This window comes from Limulus polyphemus, unplaced genomic scaffold, assembly GCF_000517525.1.
Source record: "Limulus polyphemus unplaced genomic scaffold, Limulus_polyphemus-2.1.2 Scaffold1992, whole genome shotgun sequence".
Classification (NCBI taxonomy): domain Eukaryota; kingdom Metazoa; phylum Arthropoda; class Merostomata; order Xiphosura; family Limulidae; genus Limulus; species Limulus polyphemus.
The window spans coordinates 123,332-140,975 of record NW_013667602.1 but is presented as its reverse complement, the minus strand read 5'-3'; the positions used below and the strand labels follow the sequence as shown (position 1 = coordinate 140,975).

The 17,644-nt window shown below is 32.8% G+C and overlaps 1 protein-coding gene across 4 annotated transcripts; it reads left to right on the top strand.

Moving 5' to 3' along the window:
- The first annotated feature begins 1,497 nt into the window (after nt 1-1,497).
- On the top strand, nt 1,498-16,760 carry LOC106465587. Of its 4 annotated transcripts, XM_022393521.1 has the most exons (5): nt 1,512-1,680; nt 3,649-3,765; nt 5,560-5,674; nt 7,254-7,321; nt 14,996-16,760. In XM_022393521.1, the coding sequence occupies exon 5, from the start codon at nt 15,079-15,081 to the stop codon at nt 16,429-16,431; it is 1,353 nt and encodes a 450-aa protein (XP_022249229.1). In that variant the 5' UTR covers nt 1,512-1,680; nt 3,649-3,765; nt 5,560-5,674; nt 7,254-7,321; nt 14,996-15,078; the 3' UTR covers nt 16,432-16,760. The 4 variants fall into 4 exon arrangements, with proteins under 4 accessions (XP_013781270.1, XP_022249229.1, XP_013781268.1 ...); XM_013925816.2 differs by lacking the exon at nt 5,560-5,674 and having other exon boundaries at nt 1,498-1,621; XM_013925814.2 differs by lacking the exon at nt 5,560-5,674.
- The last annotated feature ends 884 nt before the right edge of the window (nt 16,761-17,644 follow it).

The window sequence follows — 17,644 nt, the reverse complement described above, 5'->3', positions numbered from 1 at the left end:
CGCGACTTGAAGATTGCAGTCCATCAACAATCCCCAACAAACTTGTTAGAATTGGAGCAAATTTACCAGAAAGAATGAGCAAAATTTACACCATTCCATTGTGTAAAGCTGGTAGAGACCTATCCAAAAAGACTCGTGGTATTATTTATATCTATGCCCCTAGGAACGTCGAGAGCCAGAACGGGCCTCAGGGCAAACATCCTCGCTGGGTCCCCTTTCTCTCTCTCTCTTTTAACATTTTCAAGAATTTATTAAAAAGAAGATCCTAAATTAGGACAGCAACGAGCTCATAAACCAGACAAAATCATGGCAGCAGCCGTTTTATCTCACAGTATAAGCATAGAAACGTTAATAAAGTAACAACAAATATCTATTAAATCTATAAAGTAACAAATACATATTGTTGCGTCAGCGAGGTCACGTGACTAGTATCACGCCACCTCTTTCTAAAAATATTCTGTTCCTTCATGAATGCCCTAGCATTTACTAGATATGTGTTAGTCTCGTATATATAAGACGGTCACAACGTGACGGGGCAATGAGTAATTGAACTGCAGTCAGAGAGTGTGTAATTGAACAGAGTATTGTTGAAGTCGAGCTCGTGAGACGTTCGTTGAGAATTATAGCGTTTGTTATAGCGCGACTGTTGAAATTAAGTGTATCGCAAAGTTATATTCAGAAAGAATAAACCAGTTTTATTTAAGAAAGGACTTGTGTCGCTAAAGTTTCGTCGGAACGAATTTACGGAAAATTAACTAACGAACGGAGACGTAACAATATTAATTATTTCTGAAATTATTATTTCAGTCGTTCTTAATGTACCAAGCGTCTATGTGCAAAGAAAACCCAAAAACTATGGTTTTTATAATTAAATGAAGATATAGCCGAAAGATGCTTTGCGGACTTTACGGCATAACCAGGTTTTATTCGCAGTTGCCCCCTTGTCCCCCCCCCCCCTGCGGCGGGCCTGTATGCCCCACACTTGTTATCTTGCCTAGGGCCACGCAGTGGGTAAAGCCGACACCGGAATGAAGATAATCTGTATAGGCTTCAACATCAATATTTCACCTCTTTACAATCTTATCACACACACACATACATACATTAGAAAAGAAAAAAAAGGTAAAAATTTAAAACAAGAGTAAGAAAACTACAAATTTCATATTCCACGTTAATTCGTGTTTATGCTGTTGATTTAAAAAGCCTGGGGCATCATTAATCTTTTTTTTTTTTTTTCAGTGACTGGGAATTCTCATGTGAATGAGGTTGGTAGTCACACTCATTTAAAAACATAATTTTCTTGATTATGGAAAACAAATACGATATCAATAATTTTTTAAAATTTACTTTCAAACATGATGTAAACTTATTATAAAGTTTATCAAAAATGTAAACATTCCGTGTAGAAATAAAAAATATATAACTTACTTAGTAACTCAATAGAGGACGCAGTAATCTATTAGTATGCGTCATATTGTTACAGAATATTACGCGATATAATGCTGGTGAAAAAATAATAAAATAGTTCGTGCGGATGCAAGTGATTGAGTGCTTAGTTAGTTAAGTTTAAGATTAAGAATTTAGGTTGTATGTTATGATTTTTTACAGTGAAGGTCAAATTGTACGGAAAGTATTTTGGAGTATCATATGCAGTAGTCTTTACGATACAGTTTCCGAAAGGTCATTTTCATAATTAATTGATCATTTAGAGTTAATGAACAAAGAGTCTAAAGTCTTCAATAATCCATTATTTTAACTTAAGTTTCTTCTGTCTTTACTGTGAAATTTAGGCTTAGGTATCGAACGTGCAAGAAGCTGTAAGTGTAAAACTAAAAGTTAAGCCTAATGCCAGTATCGTGAATGTCTGATCTTAGCTGATATTGTTATAATTATTTATAGGCTTGGTTTTAAAGATTCAACTGACAGAGTAATTATTATTATTTTTCGCGATCACAAAACTGGTAGTATTCGTAATGTGTTGCTACTAGTGTAGTAGCATAACATTAACACCCATTGTTTCTGAATTCTGTCATTTATTATGATTTAAATTACATTGATCATAAAAATTAGCATTACGCGTAAAATCTGAAGCACGATAACAAGTACATTATAAATAAATGATTACTCTAGATTTTTTTTTTATTGGGGAAAGAAAGTGCCTTTCCAAACAATACAACATAACGGTAACACAAAATACTTGTATTATAAATTGTAAACCTTCTTAAATGTATATTTTGCCTAGTAATATCAGTTTCAACTGGTTATTTTTGAAGGTATCCCTTAAAATTAGTTTGAAAATGGCAATGTGACAATTATTTTCCTGTTGAACTGAAGTGAAACAATGTGGATGTTAGGTGGGGCAATTCTTAATTCTAAAATGCATATTATCTGAAACTTGTCTTATTTTCTTGGTCAATATTAATTTGAATATGACATTAAGATGTGTGGAAGGAAGTAGTTAGGTAGTGCAGCAGCAAACACATTTCCTATATGCTATGGTTTCTGTAGCATGTTAATCTCTTAATAGCTGTGAAGGTCCATGCACATGTCCTCATACCATTTATGAACTAATGTTTACCAAGAGAATAATGTTTTCAAGTAATGTGTATGTTTTGATAACTTTAATGTAAAAACCACTTTAGGCTAATTTCTATTTGCAGCAGTAAACAGAGAAGAAATTCTCGTTAAAAATAAATAAAATGAATCTCTAGGGTAAAGTATTTATTTTAAAATGTTTATAAGTAAGTTTTGCATTGTTACTTTGGGGGAGGAAAAAAAAGAAATATTGGATTTTTTTCCTTATCAAAAATTAGTCTAACAATTAGAATAAGGTTTTACTATTATTATTTTAGCATTCACCTACCTTATAGTCTAGGTACTTTGCATTCAGTGTTTGGTCACTTCTCAAAATACCCATTGCTGTTGGAATGAGGAGCTGTCTTATTTTCATGATATTTATTATTTTTGTTGTCTTTTAGATGAATTATAATCTGGGTAGAAAAGTACACTAAAAAAATTAAAGATCTATAGGTGAGTCTTTGGATCATAGTGAAAAATAAACTTGATGTTGGAATACTAAAAGCAGTTGTCATATGATGAAAATACATCATTTTATATCTCTGATGTACTTGAACAGCCCTTATTTCTTCCAATGTATTAAATTTATGATTTCTCATTAGTTATATGTTATAACCACTGAAGGTGTATTAATCTTGGGAGGATTGCAATGTCATAGGTTTGGTGTAAGAAGAGAAAATTAGACATTGAATTCAAGTGAAATTCTTCATCTTTAAAAATTTACCTCATCACAAAATCCAACAAGTTAATTCACAAGTTGTTATATTACATAATTTGGGAAGGTAGCACCATTGCTACTGTGGATATTGATAGCTAATAACCAGCATACAGCTTTGCTAGTGATGTATCCCTAGGAATTGTACAACTTCAGTTTAATGTACTAAATTCCTCTGGTGTAGAATAATTTAAACAGATATCTTAACTATTCATATGTTATTAATTAAATTAAAAATATAATTTTTCAGAATTAAACAAATAATCTCAAATATATTGGGGTTTTTTAATGGATAAAAACTTTCAGTATAATTAATATATAAATTTTATAATACTCATTTACATATTACATCGAAGAATCTGGTAAGACACGTGTCTTGTTGGTCAGGCAGTGTGCGTGTAACTAGAAGATGGCAATGTAGCCTTGGCCTAACCATGAACCTTGGTTCTCAGGTTTAGACTGTGTATAATGAGGTGAGTACAAATCAACAAGATTCTAGCATTAATAAATGGCTAAATATTATTAAATTGGGAAAGCAAAAAATATATTACAAGGTCTTGTTAAAATGTGTTTAAATTTAACACAGGGTTTTTTTACCAATTTTATAAAACTTTATTTCTAGTATTTTTTAATAAACTGAGCCACTTGTGAAAGTAAAAAAAAAACATTTGAGTGATTCTTATGTATAGCTGTCATTTTTGATGTAGTATGCATTATATCTTTTAAGTTTTGATACTGGGGGTTGTTAATTTTATCGTACTGTTTTAGTTTCTACTTTTAAAATGTTTCGCATTTTAAGCTATTGAGGTAAGATACAAGAGTATCATTTTTATAATTGAAAATATACAATATTTTGTTTTACAGAAAGCTAATACACTTATATTAAAACACATTCTATTCTGATTATTTTTTTCAAATCACTAGTTATCTTTTAATTGATCACAAATCTAAAAGTACTACAATTTCACACATGTATCTCTAATAATAAAAAAAATGCTGACATGCTACATGATGATGCTAAATAGTCTTACACTATTGAATATTCTATGTCCTGCCTGCAGTATTGTTTGAAGATCTCCCACTATGTTTGCAATTGGCCACAACCAGTTTAATGAAACTTGGCAAGGGAAATAACCAAAACTTGTGTGAGACAAAGGATTCTCCCACCAAGGATGTCTCAATTCTGTTGCAACCTGCCACTAACTCATTCAAGAATCACTACACAACAAAATCACCTCATTCCATTCTTGCTAGGTTAATAACATCCCATTAATTATTCTGGTAATAGAAAAGAGGCAGTGAAACACTAAAATGACTTAAAATCATAGTAGTTGCATGGGGGACTAAGAAGTGGTACGGTGATGCATTTATCTTGTTGTCTACCTTTATATGACAAATTGAAAGATAGTCACGTGTATGAGTAAGCTCTCACTCATACCTAAGTTTTCCTTTTTTTAATTTATGGCAATGGATTGCACGCTGAATTATTATTTTTTACTCTAAATAGACTGCACATTTAAATTAATTTTATTCTGCGAATAATGAATACTGTATGTGGTCAGTCAACATCATTTACAGTAATTAATTATAGAGATATAAGTTTACCAAAGCATTACTGTTGTTATTTTTTGTGAAAGGATATTTAGAAATTATGATGAAAAAAAACATTATTACACTTTTGTTTTTCCTCATTACTTTATACATGTATGTATGTGCAAAACGTGCAAGATGTATAAGGATACCAAGTGAATTGTTGGTCCAGGTAAGTTATTATATCCAATATACTGAATTTTAAAATAAAAGTAAAACAATAAAAGCCAACCATTATTATTCAAGTATAACTCCCTTAAATTTAGTGCATCCACCACATCAGAAGGCAACCCATTCCAAAGGCCAACCATCCTGTTAGGAAAATCAAACCGTCTTAGCTGAAAATAGCTCCTGCTCTGTCAAAATTCATATTTGTCCCCTAGATAATGCATCAACACTATCAATTCCTTTAACAGTTTTAAACACCTAAATCAGATCTCCTATAACTCATCTTTCTTCAAAAGAAAACACTTTCTGAGATCTTGTTCTTGTATGATAAACTATCCCTCTCAGGTATCGTACTAGTAGCTCTCCTATGAATGCTCTCCAACAATTCATTGTCCTTTCTAAGATGCGACACCCAGATGTGGAAAAAACCAGAGGCATATACAATGAAATTATTAACTCTTTAGACTTGTATTCAATAACTGTAATAACTCTAACTCTTCTTTCTTCAGGATAAAACTGTTTCAGAGATCTTAACCTGACCTTGTATGACAAACTATCCTTCTCAGGTATCATACTAGTGGCCCTCCTCTGAACTCTCTCCAACAATTCATTGTCCTTTTTAAGGTGAGACACCCTAATGTGGCAAAAACTGGAGACCTATACAATTAAATTATTACCTCTTTTGACATTTATTCAATATTTCTGTAAAATTCTATTTACCCTGCCATAGCAACAGCACACTACTTGAATGGCTTAAGAGAGTAAACTAAAACACTAAGATCCTTTTCTTTATTGGCAATGTTAAGGTTATCCCCTTCAAAATTATGTGTATTTCAAATTATGATATCCTACAGGCATAACCTTGTATTTATTATAATTAAGTCATCTGCCATTTATTTGTACACTTCGCCAATTAATCAAAATTAATTTGTAAAGCATTCTCCTCACAGCAAGCAACACCCAAAACCTTGATATCATTAGATGATTTAAGTACTTTATTCACCAGTCCTTCATCTGTTATTAATGTAAATCAAAAAGATCTCTGAATTACCCAACTCGTGACGTTAATCCAGTTTTACTGAACTCAATTTATAAAAACTTTCTGCTTTTTCCCATCAAGTCAATTTTCTATATAATGGGCCAACCTATCCACTACATCTGTAGAAATAATTTTTTTAACAAGTAATTTTTGTGGCACTTAGTTGAATCAAAGAATGGAAAAAGATTATTAAGGAAAAATTACTCCTCCAGTGAATCCATGTTGTCTATCCAACATGGTTTTAAAGCATTTTTTATCAGACTTTCAAAACTTTTCCCACTGCTGATATAAAACTAATGGGTCTCCAATTACAGTGACATCATCTCCCTTGAAAATAGGAGTAATATTAGCCAACTTGCAATCTTCTGGCACCTGCCCACTATGAAAGGACTTGCCAAAAATAGTAGCAAGTGACTTGCATATCCATTTCTTAATGTACTTGAAAACTCATGGGAAGATATTATGTGACCCAAGAGATTTATTATTCTTCAAACTTCTCAATTTTATCTTATGCTCAAAATCAATGTAATAATGGAACTTTGTAGAATAGATGGCAACTACCTATTGTAGAGATACAAGTGTAGAGGATGAAGTTTTGAAAGTCTTTCGTCTTCAAGCGGTAGACTTTCAAAATGTCATCCTCTACACTTGTGTCTCTACAACAAGTACTTTCCATCCATTCTACAAAGCTTCATCATGAATACTCTGCCTAAACAGTCTTATCAAACAATGTGATATTGTTTTCATTTAGCAACAGTTTAGGATAAGGAATATTGCTTAATCTTCATTTGTCAAAATTGAATTAAAAGCAGAATTTAATAACCCAGCCATTTCATAATCATCAGGTATGATTCTTCCTGTATCATTTCTCACAGGTTCTACTCCCATCCTAATATTTTCTTTACCCTTAAGGTAAAGAAATCCTTACTATTAATATTTATAATTACATTAAACCTTTTTTCATGTACACTTTTCAATTTTTTGTTTGACCAACTCTTGATATTCTTTAATCTTCTAAATCTCCTTGTTGAAAAATTTTTCTGCATTTGAACAGCATCTCCAATTCAGTTCGCAACACAATATTCTTGTTGCATCCCTTCAAAATTTCCTTTTTTTTTTAAAGATTATAACCAAAATCTCATTATTCCTTATTTTCATATACAGCAAGAACATCAGTTGAATCAAAACACCTAAAACACTGTAGTGGATTTGAAGTTCAGGCACTTAATCAGGTAAGTAATAAAAATGGATCCAGAACATATTTTTAGGTTTATATTTGATATTTTAATATATTGTTCTTGGTCTAATTTATTGTGCAATTTTCCACTATAATTTTTGCCTGTTCATGAGAATGTACTATGTGTGTAAGAGCTTTCACTGTAAGCAAATTGTATGTTTAATAATGTGCCCTTATTTAACTATAAAATATTTATTTCATCTTCCTGTACTATTGCAAGAAACTAATCAAGTACATTCTTCTGCTACAATTATCATAACCTTCATACTAAATTCCATTTAGATACAACTCGTGAAATAAATTTAGTATTATCATAATACCTATAATGTGCTGATAGTAATGGAGTGTTCATGTGTTCTAGCATAGATTTACAGAAGATTTTCAATGGTAAATATCAAGTGATTTTTGAGAGTGCTAGGTGTGGGGTAGGCATATGTTTAAAGTTAAGATACCACATCTAACTGTTCTGCTGTTGGCAATATAGCTTTCCATACATGATGTAATTTGTTTAAGAAGTCGTGCTATTCTAGAGAAAATTATTTCCTCATTTGTGATTTAATATTTTAATGCAGAGCTATTTAACAAAATTTTAGCCCCCCAGTGGAACAGTGGTATGTCTGCAGACTTACAATGCTAGAAACCTGGTTTCGATACTTGTGGTGGGTGTAGAGTACAGGTAGCCCATTGTGTAGCTTTGTGCTAAATTACAAACAAACAGAACAACATATGAATTAATAATGTCATATATACAAAAGAAGATACTTACAAATAATGTAAATTAATCACAAACAAAAACAAATTCGTATGCAAACTTTGGGTTAGTACATGTACAATTGCCTAGAGCTGTTTGAATATTACAGTTGTATACACACATAACATTTGCAGTTATTACATGTACAAACAGGACCTTACTGCATCTTGGAGAACACTACTAAAATTACAGTTCATTGCAAAAGTATTCACCCCATTGCAAAATGTCCACATTTTGTTGCTGTCTGAGCTTGCAATCATGAAACATTAAATCGGACTTTATGTTTACATAATCTACTCCAAAATTAAGAAAACTAGAAACCTTATTATGTAAGTACGTTAGATTTTAAAAGAAAATTGGGATATTCTAAATTGCACAATTATTCAACCCCTTTGCTATGGCAACCCTAAATCAGTTCGGGTGCAAAAGATTAGTTTGAAAGATCACAAAATTAGTGTAATGGTCTCTGTCTTCAAGTAACAACTCGCAAAGTTATACAAAAAAACGAATTATGAAGATCAAGGAGTTTTTGAAACAAGTCAGGGATAAAGTGGTAGAGTAGCACAGATCAGGAGAAGGTTACAATAAAATTTCAAAGTCACTAATTATCCCTTTGAGTACAGTGAAGTCCATCATTAAGAAGTGTAATGTTCTTCATATCACCCAGTCACTACCCAGATCAGGCCACCCTTCTAAACTAAGTAGAAGGGAAATGAAGGAAACTGGTTAGGGATGCCACTGTGAAGCCAACGGTGACTTTGAAAGATTTGCAATGTTTCATGTCTTAGATGGAAGTCAGTGTTCGTACATCGACAGTATCCCGGTCCCTAGAAAAAGCTTGACTGTATGGGCGAGTGGCAAGAAAGAAGCCATTACTAAAAAAAATCATCTTAAATCTCGTATGGAGTTTGCGACAAAGCATGTAAATGATGCTGCAGACATGTGGCATAAGGTTTTGTGGTTAGATGAGACAAAAATTGAGCTTTTTGGTCTAAATTCAAAGCGTTACATCTGATGCAAGTCCAATACAGCACACCAACCAGTCAACACCATCCCAGCTGTGAAGCATGGTGGTAGCAGAGTCATGTTATGGGGATGCTTCTCGTTAGCAGGGACTTGGGAGGCTTGTCAGGAGTGAGGGGAAGATGGATGGTACAAAGTACAGATGAATCCTAGAGGAAAAGCTGCTTGAGTTAGCCAAGAATCTAAAACTGGGTCAAAAATTAACATTTCAGCAGGACAATGATTCGAAGTACAAGGCCAAAGCCACACTGGAGGGATTTCAAAAGAAGAAAGGGAATGTATTGCCCAGTCAAAGTCCTGACCTGAATCCAGTGAAAAAGTTATGGCGAGACTTGAAGATTGCAGTCCATCACAATCCCCAACAATCTTGTTAGAATTGGAGTAATTTGGCCAGGAAGAATGGGCAAAATTTACACCATTCCATTGTGCAAAGCTGGTAGTGACCTATCCAAAAATACTTACAGCAGTAATTGCTACCAAAGATGCTTCCACCAAGTACTGACTTAGGGGCTGAATACTGATGCAATAAGCAAGTTTCAATTTATATATTTTCTTTACAGGTTTTGCTTACATTCATCCTCTTTCACAGATAACAATGTTAAATTTGGTCATTAGTTTTGAATAAAAACAAGTTCATTAAAAAAAATTATTTATATTTCATCAAAATGTGACATTATTGGTAGGGGATGAGTACTTTTGCAAGGCACTTTATATCTTACTTTAGCATACATATAAAAAAAATATCAAGGTACACCATGATGTGTATACCTAATGAAGAATGAATTAGAGGTTACCTAGAATAATTTATATAGACACATGCACTCAATTTATATATTGTTTAAGAAACTTGCAAAAACTGTAATAGTTTCAGTTTTTATGCAATTTGTTTGGTATATTTGATGTTGAGAGAACCAAAATGTTAATTTTAATAGAAATTTTGATATTCCTCAATAAATTATTTGTTAAATTATAAGTGAACTTGTGAGATGTTAGACACCCTTAGGGCTAAAAGAAACAATTAAGGTGGGATGGCCCAGTATTTGAAGTATAACAATATTTTTTTTTTTTAATTTTTAAAAGTTCCCATACAAATATAATTTTGTTAATATGCCTCATGGGAAAATGTTCATGTCCTGCTAATCTGTAAAGACAGCAAAGTATATTACATGTAAGTAGTACCTTCTGTTAGTCATTAATATTGCAACTTTTACTGTCAAAGTTTATTGTTAATTTGCATACAGGGAAATTATAAATTGTGTAAAAAATTAGGGGGGGGATGTGCTTTTAAGGCTCATGATAACATAGAGATATAGGTAACAAATGGTTTTTTGAGTCATTGATGATGACCGTACAACCATCAAAGCATCAAATCTAAAACTCACTCTACTCATTTCAAATCAGTAAACCTATATAAGCAATGTTTAACAGTATGTGTCAATTATTAGGCACACCTCTTCTCAATTTTAACTAAGTTACATAATCTTCCCATATAATATCAAAGTCTGGATCATGACTTAAAAAGAATAAACTTGTTAAATGTAATCTTAACAATTGAGTCTGAGTAGTTTCCAATCCTTTAGTTCCATCACTTGAACAGACATCCATAAACAAATTATTTAAGCTCTGTAAAGTTGTTTATAGCATTCTCATTCCTCCTGAATATTGATAAAGGTCATCCATTCTTGCCCCTTTCACCTTACTAATGCAAAATATGTAGATATTCTGCCAGTAAAGTTGTGCAGAATTTGATATAGGAGCTTATTTTGTGAGCTTGCCACCATTCCTGTATAGTATTACTACTGCATGACCTGGCACGTACATTCAAGCAATGGTCCTACCATGCAGTTGCTTCGCTATCTGCCATCCATCTGGGACCAACTACTCTTAATTTTATGTAGTACTTCATATGAGTCATTCACAAATACTATATTGGTGCCACTGTCTGTGATCAGTTCATTATTTCCAGCATTCCAGACAAGAGCTTGATTTATGGCTTCTAACTTCATCCTTGTGCTGCTTGTGGGAAGGTTGAATGCTCCACCAGCCTTATGCAGAATGTTGTTGCTCTGTGAGATGCTGTATACCCAGCCAGCTCTCTCACTCTCTGTGGCTATGATGACAGATGATTGTCTGCCATGGTCTTTAAATAAGTGCTGAAAGGCTTTTTCTATTTCACTATGCCCAATAACATTTTCTATATAGGCTGATTTCCACAGATCCCAGTGGTGCCAGATGTTATTCCATAAGGTACCTGAGAGTTGGTGGTGACCAGTTATCTTGTTGGTGGCTGTATAGCACCTGTCCATCCATGACTGTCTTTTGAGGTGCCTTTTAGGCAGTACCCAGTTTGGTTGGTTTCTTCTAGGTTATTGTGGAGCTGGAAAATCTCAATTGAAAAAGTAGTGGCTTGATGATGGGAATACATGGCTCTGGGGAAGAAATTTGCATGTAAGTTCTGTTAGTGCTCTGCAATGCTTCTCAGGCTTTTTGTGGTCTCATAGAGCATTTGAGAGGATAGTTAAAGTACATCCCATGCCTAGTCTTAAACGTTGCTCTGTACTTTTTCATTCATATCTAGTTGCATAGCACTCATACTAATTGATCATTGGTAGTGCATAATACAGGATGAAGTGGTAGACTTTGGTAGAGTGTAAGCAGGTGATGTTCTTCAACTGTTTTTCTTGTTTCAACTTTCAGTATGTTGAAACCTTTGATTTCTGTGGATATAATGGTGTTAAATGGCTGGTAAAATTGAGTTGTCTGTCAGGTACTTCAGTTCCTCTTCCAGGAAGATAGCAGTGCCTGCAAAAACATGGTGATGATTTGATTAAAAAAAATTATCAAACATACAAAATAATACAGGAAATGCCTGATTAGTTTCAACAGGCCAAGCATGTCATTCTCAGGACAACAGTAGAATGCAAAAACTAATTTAAATAAAGACTTCCATTTGGATGGAGTTCAAATTCCATTTCATTACTGAGCATGTTTTTATTGATTCTCTTGTGTTGCACTGATGAAGGAATTTAGGTTCTGCAGTGGTTTTTGATCAATCATTGACTTTACTCAAACAGATTGGTGAGAGACCTTATTAGTCACATTCACCTTTAAGAATGTTTATTACTACTCTTGATTTCCATCACCAAGCTGAGTTATCATCAACTTTTCACTTAACCTCTGATTAGAAAATTGAAAGTCAAATAATACAAAAATAATTGAGTTAACTTCATCAAAGAGAAAAAATATATACTATATTAAATCTTAAGTTAATTTGGTAAGAACTTATTCCAATACTATCCTAAACATTGTTTAATGAATTCAAGTATTTTATTTTGCATTTTAGGATTTTACTAGTTTACTAACTATGAATATAGATTGTAGCACTTTGAAAACTTTGGGAGTCAAACTGACAGATATCTAACTGTTTGAGTTTTCCTTAACTTCTGTCTAACAATGAAGAATCAGATTGGCATTTATCCAATCGTCAAGAAAATTGTGAAAGATAATACTTAAAGCTCTCTTCATCTCCTCTATTAACTTCAAGAATTTATGATAAATGGAGAGGAGCTTTAATGTAAATAAAGATTCTAAACTTTTTATTGCACAAAACCTTTTCTTCTTTTTTTTTAATAAAGTTCTACCTGTAAAGAATTCTCATTCATGAAGTTGAGAATCTCTATTAGGTTCATCAGTAAAGAGGTGGACTCCCTTCTATTCCTTTTGTCCACAATGTTCATACTGAAATTTCCTGCTTTTCCTTCAAAATGTTCATATCCTTTATGCTTGCAGCTTACATAAACATAGAAAGCCCTCAAATAAAATTTGATATTTTTTATTAAGAGATTTGTATAATTTCTCTTTGCCTTAGCATTGTTTTTCTCAAATTATTTTTACTGTTTTCTAGTTTATTTCATGTCTGTCATTTATTTTTCATGAGAAAAATTTGTAAAATGGCAGAATATAATGACTGGATTATTTTGGTAAAGTTCATTCTGGATTTTATGATTTTAGAGCATCTGAGTAAAGGTTTTCTGATCAAAATATCATTCAAATAAATATATGCTTCCAAATGGTGTAAATGTTACATTTATCAGTTATTCTGTGCCATTTGTTGCCACAGCACTGTTTGAAACTATTAATTGAATAGCTAAAAATAGTTGAACTGTTAAACTACTTCTTGAGACTAGTTTGAACAAATTTCATAAACTAAGAAAAATATATATAATTTTTTCCAAAGTATATAATGTATAAAAATGTCTACTAAAAATGCTTCAAATGTATGGATTGAACTCATTTGAGTAGATGCCTTGATCCACTGTTTTGTATGAAATTGATATTCAATTGTGGCTATGTAAATTATGAAAAAAAAGTTGGCTAACTTGAAGTTTAATATTATTACAGTATTTTATGAGAAACAAAACACAGTAACTGCCTTATTAATATTAACACCAGTTACTTTTTATGATTATATCTGATGCACTATACACTTGTAACTCATTTTAAGCTAAGAGAGTATTAACTGCTGAAAAATAAGAATAATAAGCTTATAACAGAGCTGTTGAGTTATCTTTTCACTCATGCCTTTGTTCATGTTGTAGTACTTTTCGTCTTTCATTTAACAGAAGGAAAAGGTATAACTGTTTAAGGTGTGGATAACTAATTACCAAGACAGTGGAAAGATTGCATCAATTTTACTGAAATAAGCAGTTGGTAATTACAGTCATTATGTCATAACTTTTTAAATCGTTAACTTTATTGAAAATTATCTGACCATTGTCAGATTTTATAATTATCAGAATGAGGCAAAACATTCATCTGTGTATGCTATTAAAACATGCATATAGGAGGATTTGTTACTTGTTAAGGTTTTACTGTTTGTTCCTGACTAATATGTGTAAGAATCACTGATCAAAAGAAAGTAAAGCATAAATCAAAGCCAAAAAATAACTTGTGCATTAATGTTGCTAATTAGAAGAACGTAATGTTAAAAATTAGTGCATCAGAAAATAGTGTACACTGATTAGAATGCATTGAATTATCACTGTTGATGATATTTTTAGCAGTAATATCAATAATATCTCAAGAGGTTATGACAGTATAGGAGATTTAGGTTAGCCCTAAGTTGATTCATTAACAATGCAAAATTATTTTCCTAATTTTGAAACTTGTGCAAAAACTATAACAAATTATTGTAGATATTATAATCAATTAAAATTTAACGAAACTTGCCTATAGGGAAAAATGTAGTACATCTTCTCAATTATGTTGTAAATAGTTAATTTAACACACATTTTAGTATATATGCTGTAGCTATCATTGTACAATACATCTTGATAGATTGCAGGGTCTTCTAATTTTATTGTCTCTGACATTGTCATATTTGAATTTGACTTCAAAACCACAGAGCAGTTACTGCAGTGTATAATCTATCATCTTTGCAGCTGCAGCTTATATTAATACTGAAGCATCTTTTACATACTATTTTTACAATAGTTAATATTCAGTTTGTTTGTGTGTTCAACATAGACTGAATGGTTTCTTTATACTCAGACCTAAAAATGAAAATTGTTGGTAAATATATCCTGTAACCTTATCTGACTGTTCAGGTTTTGTAATGACGTGTATATTTTTTATTTTTTTGGCTATATATAGTTATTGAATATGTGTATACAATGGATGCACAACTATAGTTATAGCAACATAACAGTATTTTTTTTTAAGTCCCAGTTTTTTGATAAGAGTACTTTGATATAATTGCTTTAACAGGTATTTCCTCTCAATGCTAAGACAAGTGACTTATTTGAAGAACATACTAAGAACTTTAGAATACCATGCTATAAGAAAATAATAATAATATGAGCATTACAATAATTATTTTTCATCTTTAACCAACAGGTGACCATTTGCTGTGCTTATAAATAAATAAAAGCAAGACCGGGGTACTATACAGTCAATCAGTGTGAGCAGCAGTGTCAGACATGGCAGCACCTGGTGTTGTAACGTTAAACCTTAGCCAAGTGCCACTGGTCCTTCAGCATGCTGGTACTTCGTACAATGCCTTAGGACAAACACAAACATTGATAACTCTGCCAGCAACTAATCCAACTTCAAACAGTTCAGATCAGGTGCAGACATTATTGTTGCCCTTAAATAACTCTGATCCAGCACAGGGTACAACACTAATGACTTTTCCTGTACAAGGGCAGTTAGTTTCTGCAGAAAATTTCCAAATCCTGTCTCCGAATAATATGCAAGCCTTAGTGCCAGTAGTAAACTGTAATACTCAGGGTCAGGCTCTGCTTCTACCAAGTAGCAGTACTCTTCTTAGTACCCAAAAGAATGTTCAGACAGCCATATTTACAGAATCACATTCTGAAGAACAGAGTAGACAGATGCAGACTTCAGTTCTTTCATCAACTGATGCTATTTCCAAGCCTTCACAAAAGATAGAAACTGTTGTCCTTCCAGCAGGCACAAGCATTGTTGAAAGCTCTCGTTTGGTAGAAATGAGTAATTTGGCTGAAAGTCAGGGTGAAGTGATTGCATTAGGTTCTCAAGAATCTACAAGTTCAATAATTGAAAGGATGGACAGTACAGCTGATGAATCAGAAATGCAAATTCAGACTGTCTTATTGCCATCATCCAGCTCCTCTGGAACAGTTAGACAAGTACACACCCTTCTTCTCCCAGTAAATGAAGTTCAGAATGGTCAAGAACTTCATGCCAGTGTTCAACCAATGTTAGTTGCTGTCAGTAGAAACTCTGCAAATCAAGCACAGCAAGTTTTTGTGTCTGGAAATATGTCTTCCGCTTTGTCTCTCAGTCAAGTGATTTCAGTTCCTATCACCAATGTAGTTGTAGCTAAAGATCCTCAATCCAACCAGATTGAGCAGTCGTCAGTTACATCAGCAGGTGCTCAAGCCTCAAATTCCAGTAATGTCATGGTTTATCTTCCACAAGAAGGCCTACTTGTTGAAGTACCAAACTTGCAGCAGGATAATAGAATACGACAGTGGTACCAAGATTCGGAACTGGCTACAAGAGGCTTAACAGCTTTGACCCAAGTTGTAACCCCACATTTGAGTCTGGAAAATATATCGCTGAACAGTCCTTCAGAAAGTCCAGTTCCTCAAGTGGTTCACCTTGTACAGCTCGAAATTGAATCAGAGAATACAAATTTATGTGAAGAGAATGATGAAAGTGTTATTCGTGGATGGCTAGAAGACAGCAACATTACATCACAAGCTCTAGCTGCTTTGAATCATCATTTGAGCAATGAGGAAGCAGAGACTAACAAAAAATGTAGCTGTACCAGTTCAGCTTTCCTGTAGCTATCAACTTGGCTTTAATAAGAATTTGTGTATAATGTAATTTGAGTCTGTTAGCATTATATGAATCATAGATTAGTTTAAGGTTCTGTTTAGGATTGTTTATTAACAAGCTGAATTCACCTATTTAGTGATGCCTGTGGTATCAGCATGTTACATGGGACAGTTGCTAGATGTGTTTGTTGTATTAATTACTGAGGTATTTTTGTATATTGTGTGTGTGTGTGTGGAAAGAAGACCGTATATTACTTTGTAAACAATTATGCTAAAAATGAAATAGCTATGTATTGTAATGGAGACAAATCATTGTAAATAAATTTGCTGAAGCAATATACATTGCATGTGCTTTTTTGCAATCTACATATTAAATTAAATATGCATAAGTCCCTTAGAACTAGTTCAGCTGTTCCATTTTAATTTTGGTCTATTCTGGGGCCCAAAATCTAGTTAGCACTATGATTTTTTGTGCCATGGTCATTTAGTAAAAAGGATGGAAATTACCTTCAAAGCCAAATAAATAGTCCATTTACTTGAAGGTCACCACTCCATCTCCAGAAAGTTTCTTCCACAGGGTTTAATAAAACCTCAAGTGAATCAATGGTAACAACAACTATTTAAGAAAATTTATGACAGAAGACCATTTGCTCCATAAATGTCACCCCTCACCCATAAAAATGAGCAACTGAAATGTAAAACCGAGTTAAATTGATCTCTTCACATACAGACATACATACATATATTACTATCCATCAAAATCTTTAAATGATGAAAATTAACAACACAAACATCGCATAATAAGGGAAGAAGCTATTCCACAAACTTTTATCAAGTTTTCATATAAGCTTCCAAAACTTGTATACCTTATCCATACTGTGCATTTTCTGTTTCCAACCTCTTCAGTTTTCAATTTACCTTTATAAGAAATAACCACAGGAAAACAATGAAAACCTTTTTTAACACTTAAATCAATTCTTATATGGTTGAGAATTTGGTATATGAATATACCATGGGTTTCTATCTGATTATGTGCAGGTTTCACGTAAAGTAACATAGTCAAAGAAACAATTGTTACCTTTGTTTGTTTTTGTTCTTGAAGTATATTGCTGCCTGTGAAGAACATTGCTTAATAAGATGTTGTACAAGAATGTTGACAGCAGTGACCTTCAATAGTCATTAAGGTGATATCTATTAGTTATGCTCTTATCTATTTTGTAAT

What these genes read in the sequence shown, in the direction of transcription:
- LOC106465587 (XM_013925816.2), top strand. Translation starts at nt 15,079, where the DNA reads ATGGCAGCACCTGGTGTTGTAACGTTAAACCTTAGCCAAGTGCCACTG.